Below are 19030 nucleotides of genomic sequence, written 5' to 3'. Positions count from 1 at the left end.
ATGAATTCTTTTTAACGGCTGAGTAATATTCCATGGTGTATATGTACCACAGCTTCCTTATCACAGCATACTAACACATATATATGGAATTTAGAAAGATGGTAATGATAACCCTATATGCAAAACAGAAAAAGAGACACAGAAGTACAGAACAGACTTTTGAACTCTGTGGGAGAAGGTGAGTGTGGGATGTTTTGAAAGAACAGCATGTATATTATCTAGGGTGAAACAGATCACCAGCCCAGGTGGGATGCATGAGACAAGTGCTCCGGCCTGGTGCACTGGGAAGACCCAGAGGAATCGGGTGGAGAGGGAGGTGGGAGGGGGGACCGGGATGGGGAATACGTGTAACTCTATGGCTGATTCATATCAATGTATGACAAAACCCACTGAAATGTTGTGAAGTAATTAGCCTCCAACGATTTAAAAAAAAAAAAATTAAAAAAAAAAAAGTTAACTGGAATATGTGAGACTGATATTACATCTTTTATTTAATCTAGTATATCTGAAGTAATATATTTCAATTTGTAATTAATATAAAAATTATACCTTCATTTCTCATGTAGGTCTTTGAAATTAACAGCATACTTGATTCAGACTTGTCCCATTTCAGGTGTTTGATAGCCACAAGTAGAATATGCCCAGAGTATTAGACAATACAAGTGAAAAGGTTTAAAATGAAATTCATGAATTTGTTCCAAATTCCTTGATCTCAGTAAATGACCCCTCCTTTTAAGGATTATTGTCCTGTTTCCCTCTTCCTTACCATCCACAGCAGTCAGACTTCGTTCTACTGATTTTTATCTTTAACATTTTTGCAAATCCATCTCTTCTTATCCAGTCCTACCTGTTGCTGAAATTCCAGGACTCAGCATTGCTTGCTAGGACTATTACAGTAACCTGTCAATGGGTCTTCCTGTTCCTGCTGCTGCCCTCCATAAATTACTCTGCAGCCAAAATCTCCACCTCACTGAAAATTTTACCATGCCGCTCCACCCCTCAATACCACTGAGTGGGATAACAATATTTCAGTAGTCTGTGACCCACAGTGAATACAGAGAGAGGACTCTTTGGGAATGCAGGGAAAGAAAGTAGATATCTTCCCTTACTCTTTTGAAAAGTACGTTTAGCATCTATTTCTTAATGGACATAACACAGTAGAACATGTAAATAACTTATAAATGAATGCCATTATACTGATGGAATATGATGAGGTCTAGGTTCCTCTGTACAGCAGACTCCCCATTTCCCCTTTCCCCCCAGCCTCTGCTTTTGGAAGCTTGACTATTTCAGATATTTCATATAAGTGGAATCATGCAACATTTGTCCTTCAGTGACTGGTTTATTTCACTTATCCTGATGTCCTCCAGGTTCATCCACGTTGTTGCATATGGCAGAATTTTTTTTTAAGGCTGAATAATATTGTATATATATAAATATGTCTATATGTCTATGTGAACATATATGTATACACATACTACATTTTCTTTATCCACTCATCCATCTATGGATATTTGAGTTTTCTTTGTCTTGGTTCAGTTCAGTTCAGTCGCTCAATTGTGTCTGACTCTTTGCGACCCCATGAACTGCGGCACACCAGGCCTCCCTGTCCATCACCAACTCCTGGAGTTTACCCAAATTCATGTCCATTGAGTTGGTGATGCCATCTAACCATCTCATCCTCTGTCATCCCCTTGTCCTCCTGCCTTCAATCTTTCCCAACATCAGGGTCTTTTCAAATGAGTCAGCTCTTTGCATCAGGTGGCCAGAATATTGGAGTTTCAGCTTCAGCATCAGTCCTTCCAGTGAACACCCAGGACTGACATCCTTTAGACTGGTTGGGTGAATAGAGCTGCAGTGAACATGAACAGGGACAATGTCATTGTGGCTTTGATTTGTGTTTCTCTTATGAGTAGTGATGTTGAACACCGTTTCATATAACTCCTGGTCGTTCATATGTTTTCTTTGAAGAAATGTCTATTCATGTCCTTTGCCTGTTTTTTGTGTTACATGTTTTACTGTTGAGTTGTGGGAGTTTCTTAGATATTTCAGATATTAACCACGTATCACATAAAGGGTTTGCAAATATTTTCTCCCTTTCTATGGATTGCATTTTCTTTCTGTGGATTGTTTTCATTGATTCTTACTCCAGGAATCTTCCTCCTTTAGGTTAGACTAGATACTCCTCTTACCATTTCCCATAAAACATTGTGAATAACTCTGACTTGGCACTTACCTTATTATAGTGGAATTATCTGTCATTATATATTAGTTTTGCCTCTCTTCCAGCCTTAGATCTCACTGAGGGAAAGGATTTTGCATCAATTACTGTTTTTGTACTTCCAGCCCCTAAGACACACAGTTCCTAGCATATAATTGGTACTTGGATATTAGTAGAACTAAACTGACCTCTGAAATTTTAATGATTGAATTATCAAAGGTTACTGCTACTGCTAAGTCACTTCAGTCGTGTCCAACTCTGTGCGACCCCGTCCCTGGGATTCTCCAGGCAAGAACACTGGAGTGGGTTGCCATTTCCTTCTCCAAAGCATTAAAGTGAAAAGTGAAAGTGAAGTCGCTCAGTCATGTCTGACTCTCTGCGACCCCATGGACTGCAGCCTACCAGGCTCCTCCGTCCATGGGATTTTCCAGGCAAGAGTGCTGGAGTGGGGTGTCATTGCCTTCTCCTATCAAAGGTTAGGCCTAGGCATTAACCTAACTTCAGATAACTGAAGATGTAGGTCCATTACTAACACCAGTGACTTCTTTTTTTAAAAAAATTAATTTATTTATTTTAATTGGAGGCTAATTACTTTACAGTATTGTAGTGGTTTTGCCATACACTGACATGAATCAGCCATGTGTGTTCATGTGTTCCCCGTCCTGAACCCCCCTCCCACCTCCCTCCCCACCCAACACCAGTGACTTCTGATTGAAAACTGAGTAGATAACAGAACTCTAGCATAGCGGTAGTTTTAATTTTCAGTTCAGTTCAGTGCAGTTGCTCAGTCGTGTCCAACTCTGTGACCCCATGAATCACAGCATGCCAGGCCTCCCTGTCCATCACCAACTCCCGGAGTTTACTCAAACTCATGTCCATCGAGTCGGTGATGCCATCCAGCCATCTCATCCTCTGTCGTCCCCTTCTCCTCCTGCCCCCAATCCCTCCCAGCATCAGAGTCTTTTCCAATGAGTCAACTCTTCACATGAGATGGCCAAAGTATTGGAGTTTCAGCTTCAGCATCAGTCCTTCCAATGAACACCCAGGACTGATCTCCTTCAGGATGGACTGGTTGGATCTCCTTGCAGTCCAAGGGACTCACAAGAGTCTTCTCCAACACCACAGTTCAAGAGCATCAGTTTTTCAGTGCTCAGCTTTCTTCACAGGGAAAAAAAAAAGCTATAGCATACGTAGAATGCAAAAAGATAAGTATTGGGAATATAAACTCTATATGGACAGAGTTTTTGTCTGCTGTTTTCACAAGTCTTTTCCCAATGTGTAGGACAGCATCTGACACTTAATAGTAAGTAACTGGTCAGTAAATATTTAGGCAACAAATGAGTGAGCATGAAAAGGCACTCTTACTGCACACTTTATTAGGCTTTTAAGGTAAAAATTAAGTTTAAAACATTTCCTTATCTCTAATTCAATGTAAAATTGAGCACTGGGAACAAATAATCAAATTCCTGTCTTCTCACATTAGTGTATAGTTTTATAAAGGAAGTCTCTAGTAAGTATAATGGAGTATAATTTTATTTTCTCTTGTAGCAAACGAAGCAAAAAAGGAGATAAAAATGGAAAAGGCTTGAGACACTTTTCAATGAAAGTGTGTGAGAAAGTTCAGCGGAAAGGTACAACGTCATATAATGAAGTAGCTGATGAGCTGGTGTCCGAGTTCACCAATTCAAATAACCATTTGGCAGCTGATTCGGTAGGTAGATCATGCCCTTGATGTTGACTGTGAAAGTGATGCAGCAGTGGTACCTCTCTGAATTGTCTGTCAAACTGAGGACTCAGACAAGCTAGGGAATCCTCAAATTTTCCTTTACCTGAGGGTTTCATATTATCTATTGGGGAATTCTGTTGTTTTGATTTTTTTTGTTGTTTTGTTTTGAAAAGGATTCTTACTTATTTAAACATAAAGGTGGACAACTATTTTTTAAATATCTTTGGGGGTTATTGAAGAAACATACTTTTTAAAAAGTATACTTTTTATTTTTGAATGACTTTAGATACATCTGAATCTTCCAGTATTTTAAGTCAGTAAGAAAATTTTATCTTATTTTTAATTGAAAAAATACTACATGAACATGTTTATAGAAATTCAGTTGTACCAAAGGCTGTATGACAAAAAATTTTTCTCTTCTACCACAGATTCTAATCTGATTCCACAAGGAACTGTTCACGATTACCAGATTCTTGAGTATCATTCCAGAAATTCTTTATGCACCTATATAATAAAATTTGTTATTTTAAACATAAATATGGTTGTGCTTTGCATGCTTCATTCTTAATTTTATTTTCTTAGTAATATATCTAGAGCCTCATTTTTAGCACATAAAAATCATTCTCATTTTTTTTTTAAATGGAGATAAATGTACATGCAGGGAGGGGAATGTACATGTCTTAAGTGTACAACTAAACTGTTAAATTTTTTTTTAATTTATTGTGGCTAGTTTACATACAATAAGATGTATTCAAGTGTAAAATTCAGTGAGTTTTGACATTTGTACGCACGTGTGAAGCCACCACCATGATCAGGACACAAAATGTTTCCATCATTCCCAAAGCCTCTTCCTGCCTTTTGTAATCCATCCCTCCCTCGCCCTTTAGCCCCAGGCAGCTGCTGATATACTTTTTATAAGTTAGTTTGCATTTTACTTAAATGTAGTCATACTTTATGTATTTCAGAACAATATTAAATAATAGTAGTAACTCTAGTCATATTGAATCTTCACTTCTTAACGTTAGTGGAAATATTTATAGTTTTGCAGCATTAATTGTGATAAAGGTTTTAAGATGGTAGTAACCATAACTTGATTTTTTTCTTAATGAACATTTCTTTTTGCTTAATTTAAAAAAATCAGAAATGGAGTTGAACTTAATCAATTCTGTCAGGAAGATAGCTTCCTGACATTTTAGGATTTTTACAATGGTATTCATGAATGAAACTGGTGGGGTTATTTGCTTTTGTTTTTATAATCTTTGCAATTTTTTAAATAACATTTTTTCCTTTATTCTGTGTTTCAGTAGCTCAGATGGTAAAGAATCTGCCTGCAATGCAGGAGATGCAGATTCGATCCCTGGAGAAGGGACTGGCAGCCTACTCCAGTATTCTTGCCTGGAAAATTACATAAACAGGGGAGCCTGGTGGGCTACCGTCCATGGGGTCACAAAGAATTGGACATAACTGAGCAACTGATGCTTTCACATTCTATGATATCCCAAACACAACACTTGGTTTTTTCTTCTGACTGTTATTCTTTCAGTGTCTATGTCACATAGGTATTTCTCCCAATAGCATAGTGTGAGCCTTATCCAGTGGGTACACATAGGCCCTCATAGATCCTGGCTCTCCAGCATTGGAACCTTGGTGCTCCCTTCTGACCGCACCCTTGTCTTTCTGTGCTGGGACTCTGCCTCTTTGGTCCTGTTGCCCTAGATGTATCCTTAGGCCAGGAATGTCAAACATGTTATGTGTCAACCCTGAGTAAATACAGGAGCTACTTGGACCTTAGGGTCAAGGATAAGGAGGCAGACTGTGCCTGGGTTCTATTACAGAGAATGCTGTGCTTGATTAGTGATATCTGCCATGGCAACACCCACTAGACACATGTCTGGGATGAAGATATTGGGAGAAGAGGCTGCAAACTGACCAGGTTCAGAAAGGGACAAGCTGTATGTTCCGTCCTTGCCTTAGGTGGTTGTGCTGATTCCCAGGCTGCATTGTCTCATTGGCCAGTTGACTGGGAAGGCAGGCTGAAGGCCATGAAGCTTCAACTGGCTTCCCCAGGGCCTGGAGGGAAGAGCACAGGCCCCAAGCTATCAGGAGCCTGGCAGGGAAGCCCATGCAGGGCCCCCAGGGATCGATGTGCTGCAGGCCATCCTGGCATTGACTCCTTATCCTCCGGAGTCAGGTTCATCCAGGCAGAGCCAGCTGGCTGGCTTCAAAGAGTTAGGTGCAACTCGGAGGTGAAAACACGTTTCCATGGCATATACACAGAAATAACCTTAATCTCTGGATAAACTCTAAAAAATCCCCAGTCCAGACTAAAATGGCTTATTGCCTATGTGCTACTGAGAAATCAAAATAGAGTATTAGTCTGACTTTAATCAAATTCCACAATGAAGGCACACTGCTTTGGAAAGCGCTGCCTCAGGAGAAGATACAGGGTGTGTGTAAAAGAATGTTTCTAGAAAATACCAAGGGCACCAAACATGACCCAGTTACCCTCCACACCCTTCCATGCCCCGGGCAGGGGCTCTGCTTCCCCCGGCGGACTCTGGGCCTGTCACGGTGCTCAGTGAGTGTGTCCAGGTGCCTCTTGAGCCCTCTGCTTTTGGCTTGTGAGTTTTGGTTGCTTTCTTCAGGATCCTCTCTGTTTGCCATTTCTACTGCATCTCCTCGAAGGCCAACTGGGCCAGGGTACCCTTGTCCCAGGCCACACTGCTTCTTGTGCTTTTCATTTTTTGGCCATGCCCTGTGGCATGTGGGAGCTTACCTTCCTGAAAAGGGTTTGAACCTACACCCTTTGCATTAGAAGTTTGGAGTCTTAATCACTGGACCACCAGGGAAGTCCCTCCTTCTTGTTCTTTATACTCATTCTCATCGTTTCCTCAAGTTTTGCCTTGTCTTTGTCCTGTTCCTCCTCCTGTTTGGTCACACCGAGCTCTGCGATGCCTTTTAGACTCAAGAGCCCACTTTTGACCTGCTTGCCAGCCTCCATGGCACCTGTTTGCAATCAGTACCATCTTTGCAGTTTTGATAAGTAGTGTCATGCTGGCTTTATAAAATGAGTTTAGAGGACTTCGCTTTCTCTTTCGCTTTACTCCATCACAGATTTAATGGCATGGGATGTCTAGTTTTGGTCCCTGCAATCTGATGGAAATCACCTGAGATACTCTGTGGTGATTTGGTGGGGGGGTTAGATAACTTTCTCCATTTCTTATTTGGTAATCCATCTGTTTAAAATTGCTTTCTCCCTTTGAGTCAGTTTGGTGTTTTTTTGTTTTCTTAGAACATTCTCCATTTCATCCATGTTTTCCAAATTATTTGCAATTATATTTCCCCAAAAAAACCATCTCTTGGATTTGTTTGTATAGACCTCCGGTTCTGAAGTTAATTTCTATTTTTATCTGTATTTAATATTCTGTTCTCTTTCCTGAAGTTACTTTTATTATTTCTTTATGCTATATGCTTTATTTACTTTTATTTTCTTTGTTTTGTATTGAAAGTCTTTATGGCTGTTACTTTGCTCTTGTACACTACCCATACCCCCATTGATTCTGGTATGTTACTCTTTATTGTGTAACTTTGGCTTAAGAATTGCATTGAAAAGTTTCTTACAGTTCCAGGTAATAGGAATTTTTGCTTATTGTCATGAATTTTTACTTTTATTACCTGTGATCAGAAATTTTGAGTCAAACTGTTTCTTTTAGGGGGGGATTGCTTTGAGATTTTTCTTGTGAGCCGTTATATGGTGATTTCTGTTTAATTTCCCTGGGTGCTTGAAAGTATATGGCTTTCTGAATTTGAGTGAGAGTTCTCTGAATGGTCCAGCAGACCCTGTGTGACCTGGCCCTCTGCTACCTGTCATCGCCTACCATGCACCCTCTCAGTTACTACACGCAGTTACTACACTACATGTGTTCTTTGCTGGGGATTTCCATGTAGTTTCTCTTCTCCATCTAATTTTCACTCAGATGTCACTAAAGTGAAGCATTTCTTCTTAGCACTTTTCAATATCTAACACACATTTTTAATAACCACGCCCCCATCCCCACTCCTGAATATAAGCAAGGATTTTTCTTTCTGTTGATTCACTACTTTGTTTTTCTCATGATTTGGAAGCTCTGTGGTCTGTAGTTCTTTAGAGTTATTTTTATTATAACTTCAGTATTTTATAATTTCAGTATTTCATTTCTTGAGTTATCACCTATGGACTATGATTGATTATGGAGGAAAAAATAAATCCATATGCCTGTTGTATTCCCGTCTCCCATCTTTCCCCTCTACCACAGGATTCAGTTGAATGTATTAGTGGCCGTTGTTAAAAGAAAATTATAGTTGTTTTTATGACTTTGAATATATTGTGCTAAAATTATTGCATAGTTGATTTGCTTTGAATAGTTCATCTGCTTTGAATTCATATTCCTTCCAGTATCAAAGAAGAGGAAATCGGGTACTTCCCTGGTGGTCCAGTGGCTAAGACTCCTCGCTCCCAATGCAGGGGGGCCCTGGTTCAATCCCTGGTCAGGGAACTAGATCTCGCATGCTCCAACTAAGAGTTCGCATGCTTCAACTAAAGATCCCACAAGCCGCAATGAATAGATCCCTCGTTTTGCAACCAAGACCCAGCACAGTCAAAAAGTACTTTCAAAAACCAAAAGCACGAACTATTTCTAAAAAAAAGAAGAGGAAATCAGCAGACTTGCTGTTGCCTCCTCCTAACATCTGTTGTTATTTTGTCATTGTTTCTACAGTACTGGGATTTCTAATATTTACATTCAGTTCTATAACTTAAAATCTCCCTTTTATTTAAGTTTACTTCTATATTTAAGTAGGTTCATTGTTGTCCACCATCTTTTATTATCATGGCATTTGATTGGTTGGATTCAGTTCTTACGAACTGTCTGTCCACCAAAAGATAAGGGGCTTTCCCACAGTGTAAGTTAACATAGTTTCTGTTATTATAAAGTCTTGCTACCAAAAAAAAATCAGCTGAACTACACAGTGTACCTAGTGATTTATATGATTACATTTTGGTGCAGGTTCACCGTTTGCATTTTTTGCAGATCAGCACTAGTGCGTGGACCACATTTTGAGAAGCACTGCTAACTAGAACTTGAAGGATGCATCCTTGACTTTTCAAAGTCTGACATCCTCAGAGACACTACAGGATCTTAGCCCACTTTAACTCCATTACCCCTTTCTCCTATATATACTATTCAGTTCAGTTCAGTCGCTCAGTCATGTCCAACTCTTGGCGACCCCATGAACTGCAGCACACCAGGCCTCCCTGTCCATCACCAACTCCCAGAGTCCACCCAAACCCATGTCCATTGAGTCAGTGATACCATCCAACCATCTCATCCTCTGTCGTCCCCTTCTCCTGCCCTCAATCTTTCCCAGCATCAGGGTCTTTTCAGATGAGTCAGCTCTTCGCATCAGGTGGCCAAAGTATTGGAGCTTCAGCTTCAGTCCCTCCAATGACTATTCAGGACTGATTTCCTTTAGGATGGACTGGTTGGATCTCCTTGCAGTCCAAGGGACTCTCAAGAGTCTTCTCCAACACCACAGTTCAAAAGCATCAATTCTTCGGTGCTCAGCTTTCTTTATAGTCCAACTCTCACATCCATACCTGACTACTGGAAAAACCATAGCCTTGATTAGATGGACCTTTGTTGATAAAGTAATGTCTCTGCTTTTCAATATGCTGTCTAGGTTGGTCATAACTTTCCTTCCAAGGAGTAAGCGTCTTTTAATTTCATGGCTGCAATCACCATCCACAGTGATTTTGGAGCCCAGAAAAATAAAATCAGCCACTGTTTCCCCATTTATTTGCCATGAAGTGATAGGACTAGATGCCATGATCTTAGTTTTCTGAATGTTGAGCTTTAAGCCAACTTTTTCACTCTCCTCTTTCACTTTCATCAAGAGGCTCTTTAGTTCTTCTTCACTTTCTGCCATAAGGGTAGTGTCATTTGCATATCTGAGGCTATTGATCTTTCTCCTGGCAATCGTGAGTCCAGCTTGTGGTTCATCCAGCCCAGCGTTTCTCATGATGTACTCTGCATATAAGTTAAATAAGCAGGGTGACAATATACAGCCTTGACGTACTCCTTTTCCTATTTGGAACCAGTCTGTTGTTCCATGTCCAGTTCTAACTGTTGCTTCCTGAGCTGCGTACAGGTTTCTCAAGAGGCAGGTCAGGTGGTCTGGTATTACTGTCCTGTATATTAGTTCTTTTTATTTCTAGACTCCCCAAGACATTATACTTTATACAGTATTAATTGAGATTTACCTTTTGAGTTGGTCTTCATGTCATCCTACATCATCTCCAAGTTCCTATCTTAGATTCTTTTCCTTTTACTTAGAAGAGGCTCTTTCGCATCATTTAATTTAGATCTATTAGGAACATAATCCTTATTTTTAAGATTGTTTTATGCTTTAGATTTCTTGAAAGTATCTTTATTTAATCTTTACTTTTTTTTGTTGTTACTTTTATTTATTTTTTTTTTCTTTGTTTTTTTTTTCTTTTTTCCCAATCCCCCCTCCCACCTCCCACTCCACCCGATTCCTCTGGGTCTTCCCAGTGCACCAGGCCCGAGCACTTGTCTCATGCATCCCACCTGGGCTGGTGATCTGTTTCTTGTTGTTACTTTTAAAGGATACTTTCACTGGGTGAAGAATTCTTTCAGAACTTCGAAGATATTTATGAAATTATTATTAAATATTTTAATACCTTGTGATTATATCATGACCTTTAAAGTTTATCACTCAATAAACATATTTCTTTTAGCAGGCTTATGATCAGAAGAACATTAGGCGAAGAGTTTATGATGCTTTAAATGTGCTGATGGCAATGAACATAATTTCAAAGGAAAAAAAAGAAATCAAGTGGATTGGCCTGCCTACCAATTCTGCTCAGGAATGTCAAAACCTGGAGGTAAGTGAAGAAAATCTGTTTACAGATAGTACTTTGCTTTATTTTACATCATAGATGTTTTAATTTGGAAATACAGTCACATAGTATTAAATATTCATAGCTATTTATTCATTCATAGTATGCCTTTTTTCTTTAAAGTCTCTCCTAGGTAGAATTTCAGAACTGGAAGGAGATTTTGAGAGGTCTAGTCTGACTGATGTCCTGATGAAACATGAAATGAAATGACTTGATTTTTTTTTTCTCTTTTTTTTTTGCAAACATCTTTGTTTTATTCTAATTTAATTTTGAGTACTCTACTAATAAATTTTCACTGACTTGTGTACTAGAAATGATCTTATTTGATGAAATACTTGCTGTATAGATCTGAAAGAATGGATTCAAGTTGGCTGTCTATTTCTTGTGTTTGAACTTTTACCTTCAACTCTAGAATTAGTAGCAGGAGAATGGTATGGAATTTCCTTTAAATCTTCTTCAGAATGGGTAGAATGTGCAGCTTACAAGAATTTGGGGTGATGTGTGCAAAAAGCATGTTTTATTCTTTGAACTTCAATCATTATACAAAATCTTTCCTAAATAAGCATGTGCCCTGACATATTATTTGTAAATTGATTTGACATAATTTTACTGTCATAACCAAAAGGCAGCTTTAGACGTGACTATTGTTGATTTCATGTTTTTCTTAGTCCCTTTTTTCCCTAGCAAATAAAAAAATTTTGGTATTAATATTCTTGTGGATGGAGGGAGAAAACCTGGCAGTCATCAGAAGTTATAAAATAATGTCATTCATGTGCTGTAATGGAAATGTCCTTTTTTTCTCCTCCCGATAGAGAAATATTTGAGGGTTATTTTAATTACCAGTAATATTAAGCCAGTATCAAATCGTAAGTAAGCAAAAATCTCTTAACATCTCCCATGTGCTTAAATGAAAGAGTATATGAGATTCCGATCCCAAGCAGCTTTCATTCTAATTGAGGAGAGCAGAAATGTAAAAGGACTTACCAAAATTGTGATGACTCCTATGAAAGAAGTGTGTACAGATTCTCTGGAAAAGGGGTATAAGGGAGGGAGTGGGGGTGCTTTACCAAGAGAAAAAAAAAACCTTGTGCTCAGTCATGAGGGAGGAGTTTGCCAAGTGGTTTAGGGCAGGGAGGCAGGGACATTGCCCGGACTGAGGCAGGTTGAGGAAGGCTTGCCCATAGCTGGTTGTGGCCAGAGTACAGGTGAAAGAGAGGGTAGGTTCCTGGGTGTTAAGCAGTTGCGACCTGATCCTACAGACAGTAGGAGCTACTGGAAAATTATAAAGAAGAGAGCTGAGGTAGTGTAATCGAAAGGGTCAGTCTGCCAGTGGGTTGGAAGCCGGACTGACAGGAAGATTAGGAGGGAAAGTGAGGGGGTGGGTCGGAGAGGGGCTGAGTTCTGGCCATGACAGTGAGGCTGGAGAAGTGTTTTAGAGGCAGAATCAATACCACTTGGCCTGGTTGGATGCAAGGCATGAGGTGGGAGCTGCTCTGTCAACAGTGTCAGTTGCTGGGGAAAACCCCAGTAGCATCTTTTCACATGTGAAAGAGCACGCAGATCTTACAGTGGATCTTAAGTGTCTCGGGGTTCAAGTGGTTGTGATTAGAGGAATCATGAGAGAGACTCCTGGTGGGGACTAGATGGGGAGCAAGTAAGAAAGATGCTGTTGGAGTAGACAAGAAAGATGATACTGGATGTCACTGGCTTTTGCCCAAAAACACAGTGAGGAACTCATCTACAGGGATATTCCAGACCTTAATCTGTGTTTTCTAGGTAGTTGTGAGGTTGAGGAAAACAGTAGTTGGCTGAGGCTAGGAAATTTGTCCCATAACCATGTCTCTTACTGCAGGTAGGAACTGCGTACTGAATATAGGAGCCCTGTATTAGCAGCCGTGCCTGTTTAAGAGAGGAGATTAAACTGCTCTAGGGACTGTCCTCCCTGGTGGACCAGTGGTTAGGACTCCGTGCTCTTAGTGCAGAGAGTGTGAATTTGATCCCTGGTCAGGGAATTAAAATCCCACAAGTCACACTAAAGAAAGCAGTTAAACGGAGATCTTAAGTGAGATCTTATCTCATTCTGGGAGGTTAATAGAGCAAAGCAATTAATAATGGGATTTCTGTAACCAGGTGGCTTTGATTCAAATCCTGGTTCTTGCCATCCACCAGCGATGTGATCTTGGACAGGTTCTTCACCCTCTGTGCCTCCATTTCCTTACTGCAAAGAGGATAACAGCCGTACTTATGTCTAGGGTTTTATGAACACGAATTAAGAGACCGTGTGTCTAGCACTCAGGTGATCGCTGACGCGTAGAATAGGTATTCACCAAGTGTTAGCTGTGACTGATTGGAAATCCCATGGACGGAGAAGCCTGGTAGACTACAGTCCATGGGGTCTCAAAGGGTCAGACACGACTGAGTGACTTCACTTTCACTTTTTCAAGTGTTACCTGTGACTCTGATTGGTGCTTGTGAAATAGAGCTGGTCCCACAGATCAAGTGTTCCTTAGGGGGATGGATGTCATTTGATGGTGATTGCTACAATTCTGCTGCCTTGCCTGCTTGCTTACCTGACCCCGGAAGGTGAAATCTACTTTTACTGGTGTCAATAGTTAAATAGGTTGCCTATCTTTAAGGAAAATTCTTGATGTCTCAGAACTAGGAGCTTAAAAGTGAGCAGCATTTTCTACCCTATATGCTCATGCTGTTTTGTAACCTGTGTTTTAAAGATAGAGAAGCAGAGGCGGATAGAACGGATAAAGCAGAAGCGGGCCCAGCTTCAAGAACTTCTCCTGCAGGTAAAGAAGCTGAGATGTGTTCATTACCTTCTCTGCCTGTGTTCTGCTTCTCCCCTGACTTGTTCTGAGTCTGTGTTTTCTACTTTGGGTGCCTTCAAATACCTGGTGGGGCTGCACTAGCTCATCGTCCCCAAGGTCCGAGCTCATGACTCTCCACACAATCTGCCTTTAAGATGGTCCATCTCAGGGAAGTTTGGGGGAGAATGGATACATGTATGTGTATGGCTGAGTCACTTTTCTGTCCACCTGAAACTATCACAACATTGTTAATCAGTTGTACTTCAATATAAAATAAAAAGTTAATTAAGATGGTCCCATCTCACTATCATCTGGGGTCTCTTGGCAGCTCTGATGTGGAACATATTACTCAACAATTTATTTTTGACTTTTATTCCTACTCTGAGCAGAAATTATTTTAGCCCTTATTTGGAATATAAAGGAGTAAGGCTAATTAAATTTTAGGTGTTTTGAGTTAAAACAGGCTTCCCTGGTGGTTCAAATGGTAAAGAATCTACCTGCAGTGCAGGAGACCCTGGATTGGGAAGATGCCCTGGAGAAGGGAATGACTACCCACTTTAGTAAAATAATCGGATCCACCTGTACTGTTAATACTTATTATCTATGGATGACGTTATGACATATTCAGCTTTGTAGCAATACCAAAACTTAAAATGCATTTCCATTTAGGAAAATTAAATTTTATAGTGTAATGGAGATCCCTGTATTTATACTTTTTAAAATAATTGTCTAGAATTTGGGTAATTTAAAAAATAGAGGCTTTGTAGAAAATCATGCGGGGTAAAATCACAGGGTAGATGGGCTTTTTTTTTTTAACCTACTTTTGGTCATTTCAGTTGGTGGAGAAATTTACTTTGAGCAGTACAGCAAGACATTTTCAAACCAGTCAGAAAAACTTCTTAAAATGAGCCAGCATGTCTTTATACTTTTGTTTTTAATCAGCAAGATGTCTTTATATGAAGAGCTTTCAGCCAATCATAAAACCCGTTTTGATTTGAGCAACCTTAGGTCCTATTTCATTGTTGATATAGTCCACTTTTCAGAAATAAAGGGAACAATAAGTTACCAAATAATTGTAACAGTTTTTTTGTGTGTTTTTTTTCCCTCCCTAAAATACTCACTTTCTCTCATGAACAGAATAGGTTAAGTATTCCTACATATTCCAGATTTTTGGTTTTCCTTTCTTGATCCTTATTTTTTGTTTGTTTTTTCGTCTTTGAGTACACATCAGAGAGGCAGCCTGTTAGCTGTGTGTGGTCTGGAAGGGCAGGGTGGGAGGAAGCCAGCAGGGACCGGAGCAGCCGCAGGTGGAGCAGAGCCCCAGCACAGAGAGCCCCGGGGTGACGCTCCGTCCTCGTCAGGCACCTCTCTTTTTCTTGCTCTTCATGTCTGTGTCCCATACTGACCCTTGTGGGACCTCCCTGAGGAGCCCCCTCCAGAGCCGGCCTCATGTATTTTTCATACTGGATTGCCAAAGTAGGTTTTGTGTGAAGAGAGCACTCGGTAGCTTTAAAAAACAAAACCTTCAAAGCCGACCGTTTACTACTGTGCTCCTCCTTGGACAGCTCTGCTTCCTGAGAGACCTTCGCCCCCACACCAGCCCCCACCCCCGGCAGCGTCCCTGGCTGCCTCTCTGTCATCCGTGGTCTTGTCTCGGCAGCATCTGCAGTTTCCCTCCCAACTCACAGTCCCCAAAATCCTGTGCTTGGCCCTTGTTACACTTCCTCAGAGCTCTCATGGAACATTTGGGGGCTCCATTTTTGGCATGTTATTATGAAAACCTGTTTATCAGCATGTCTGTAATTATCTGTTAATCAGAAAGACTTGTGCTGGGCCAGATCGCCCTCATGTATGTGGGCTTTCCTATCCCTAGACGACCAGCACAAAGAATGGACCAGAGGACTTCTTTGGCGGTCCAGTGCCTAAGACTTCAGGCTTCCACTGCAGGGGGTGTGGGTTCCATCTTCAATCCCTGGTCAGGGAACTGAGATCCCACATGCCTCTAGGTATGGCCAAAAAAAAAAAAAAGGTGACCTGGAATATTTTTCCCCTTTCTACAATGAACATTGCGTTGTTTTTTTTTTAAGTCCTAAATTTCTTTTTCTCTTCTGTCTCAAACCAAATACTTGCAGGAGGTTTCAACGCAGGCGCAACCTAGCTGTCAACATTTATAAAAGCAGGTCTCTCTGAACTGTGAAACGAAATACAAAATATAACTGAAAACAACTACTGCTAGTCTCCTGGTAGACATACAGCTTATTTCCTCTTAGTGTTTCCTTTTTCTTTCTTTCAGCAAATTACGAAGTTGTCACAGAAAGTACATTAAGCAAGTCGTCCCTGAACACCAATAATTTACCTCTCTGTGGCTAAGCAAGCTTAATTTTTTAACTAGTGAATGTCACAACTACTGACATCACATGATCCAGGTCACTTTTACTCCCATGCTACCTCTTCTCTTGGTCATGTAGGACAGGAATGGTATGAGTAGATTCTACCCACAGATGATCCAGATGTCCTGCTTTTATCTATATCATTGTCCCTTCCAGCCCTTAAACTTTTCCAGAGCTACTAATGCAGAGTAAAATGAATGTCTGAATATACCTACAGCTGTTTAGGCTCTGAAATAAATGTTAATAAGCCTGGAAGAGAACAAAAGGCTAAATATAAATCAAACAGCAACAAATAAGGAAATCAGTTTAAAACAAATGGGGTGCTTTTTCTTTTTACTATCAAAATAACATTGTATGTATAGTCACAGCTTTTTTCCCAAGAACAATCTTTGATGCTATCAAATGTGCACAGTATAGAACAGTGAATCATAAATATGTAAGAACTTTTACTTACCACTGTTTGTATTTCTCCCTCTACCGAGGCCCTCCCTTGGCACTAAGACCGCAGAGCCAGGCCAGGTATGGGCTGTCTCCAGGATGTGTTTTCTGGAAGAGTAAGATAGCCAGGTGGAGGTATTCAAACATAATTCTTTTTCTGAGTTTTATAGTTTCAGCGTATTTTTCCTCAATATTAAATGAGCTAAGCATTGAATATAATTGCCTTAGTTCATTACCAGCAGAAAATAACAAATTAGTAAGTATGACTCAAGTAATGTTTGGTAACGAATGGTGTTGACAGTGATGGTTTTAGACACACTGTCAGGGCTAGAATAAATTGGTGTCCCTTCTGTTTTGTGCATTTTAAAGGAGTAAATGTTTACTTTTCAGGGAGCTAGCACCCAACCGTTTTAAGACAACATAAATTTTAATCAAACTTCAGTTAAGGCCCAGGACCTAAAATAAACACTGCTAGGATAAAGTTGCTAAAACATAGAAAATAACTGAAATCCATCACTACTGGGTGACCAGAGGGAACAAGCTGATGGAAGGGATGAAAGGCTCTGACTTTAGGAGCTCTTTTAACCCGTATCTGTTCCGCAAGCAGATGAAAGACTTCACTGTGTAAGGTCTTTCTACCTGTGGAATTCTGCGATACATTTGCCTTATTATTTAAAAGGCAGGGTGGCAGGGTCACTTTCTTTGACTTTTGAGTAATGGTTATAGCTTAAAGGTAGTAGCAAGATTCAGTGCCAAGATTCAGGCCTTGATATACCTTATAAATCAGTGCTAAGCCTCAGGTTCCTCTCCTGAAAGATGTCAGCTGGGGAGGGGCTTGGACCAGATTCCAAACTGTGCCCTGTAGATGCTTAGAAGTTCTGTGAAGGAGCCCAAAGGGTGAATGAGGGCTGAGCTGGCAGGGCTCAGGACTCAGCCTCCGTGCAGCCAACCAGAGCAAGGATGTGCTCATCTGTTTTATAAACAGTGGGTGTCCCAGAAGATTTCACTTGAAGAAAGGGTTCTGTGGCTTTGTATAGTTTGTATGTTTCTGGGCTGGATGATCTAAGAGATGTATTTAACCCTAAACCCTCAGGAGTCTGTTAGTTAAATGGAAAACAAGTCCACTTTTGCTGTATCACTCGGGCTGAGAAGAGTTGCAGGTAGCACTCTCTCTCAGATTCGTAAGACCCTGTTTCTATGGATGATAGAAACTGTGAGCCCCATTATTTTTATTAGGATGTGTTAGATACCATTTAAATAAATATTTTTTGCCCTTGAAATGTAGTTCTTGAGTTAGATCATTCTAATGTTTTTTTCTTAGATGTTTAATTTTAATTAACTCATAGGTGGAAGGTCTCTTTAAATTCTCTAATTTTAAACTATATTTTAGATGTACTTAATTCATTTAGTTCCACCTCACTTATCCACATTAAATGTCTGTGTATGTTTTTGTTGATCCTTACAGCAAATCGCTTTCAAAAACCTGGTACAAAGAAATCGGCAAAATGAACAGCAGAACCAGGGCCCTCCAGCTCTAAACTCCACCATTCAGTTGCCATTTATAATCATCAACACAAGCAGAAAAACGGTCATAGACTGCAGCATCTCCAGTGACAAGTAAGTGGAGAACCAGTGGCAGCGGGCAGGACCAGCCTTCTGTTTAACCTAATTCCTATCATTTGTAGTATTACCTGAGTCCTCCAAGGCTGACTCCCTTGGGCCTCATGAAACAACTTTTCAGACAAGAGTGCTGTCGTCTTCTAGTGCTTGCCTCCTTCTTCACTCTCCACATCCCCGTCTTGGGCCGGCGCTGCGCTGCTTGTGCTGAAGACACGGCGGTGCCCAAGCTAGAACGTGCGTGTATGCACACATAGGCTAGAGCGTGCGTGTATGCACACATAGGCTAGAGCGTGCGTGTATGCACACATAGGCTAGAGCGTGCGTGTATGCACACATAGGCTAGAGCGTGCGTGTCTGCACACATAGGTGAGATGAGTGGGCAAGTCACTGCAGTGAAGTAGAGCATCGGGAGCGTCTGGGACACGGTCGGTTCACCAGGTTCACTATGCCTCGTCACGTTTATGGTGGAGATAGTTGAGATCGGCACGTGGCACTAAAGCAATTCTTTTTTTTTTTTTTTTGCTATATCATAGTTGAGCGTGCTTCTGTTTATAATGAATGGGCACAGAAGTACTAGATGAAAAAAAGGTACTAGATGGTGTTCTCTGCTTGCTTGCTTTCTTATTATCTTGAAGTACTAACTTGAAGTTTGTACCTTTTAACCACCTTTATTCATCTCACTCACCACTCCCCCCAATCCCCACCCCACCCTACCTCTGGCAACCTTCAGTCTATTCTCTGCGTCTGTGAGTGGGGTTTTTGAGATCCATATATAAGGTCTGTCATCTGTGTTGTTGCAGATGGCAGGACTTCCTTCTTTTTTATGGTCTGTTGTCTTAAGTACATCACGGTTTTTAACCC

At 40.5% G+C, this 19030-nt stretch overlaps 1 protein-coding gene across 11 annotated transcripts in view; it reads left to right on the top strand.

Moving 5' to 3' along the window:
- The window catches only part of TFDP2 (transcription factor Dp-2), a 191486-nt gene that overhangs the window by 158631 nt on the left and 13825 nt on the right, over positions 1–19030 (top strand). For 10 of the 11 annotated variants that reach the window (XM_061167749.1, XM_061167745.1, XM_061167750.1 and 7 more), the window contains 4 exons: positions 3770–3932; positions 10744–10890; positions 13635–13703; positions 18015–18166. In XM_061167749.1, coding sequence (XP_061023732.1) covers positions 3770–3932; positions 10744–10890; positions 13635–13703; positions 18015–18166 — 531 coding nt within the window. The remainder of the gene's footprint in view (positions 1–3769; positions 3933–10743; positions 10891–13634; positions 13704–18014; positions 18167–19030) is intronic. The other variant, XM_061167746.1, reaches the window with a different exon arrangement.

This window comes from Dama dama, chromosome 19 (genome assembly GCF_033118175.1).
Source record: "Dama dama isolate Ldn47 chromosome 19, ASM3311817v1, whole genome shotgun sequence".
NCBI classification, from domain to species: Eukaryota; Metazoa; Chordata; class Mammalia; order Artiodactyla; family Cervidae; genus Dama; species Dama dama.
The sequence above is the reverse complement of the archived record's forward strand: the minus strand, read 5'-3'. Positions and strand labels throughout refer to the sequence as shown.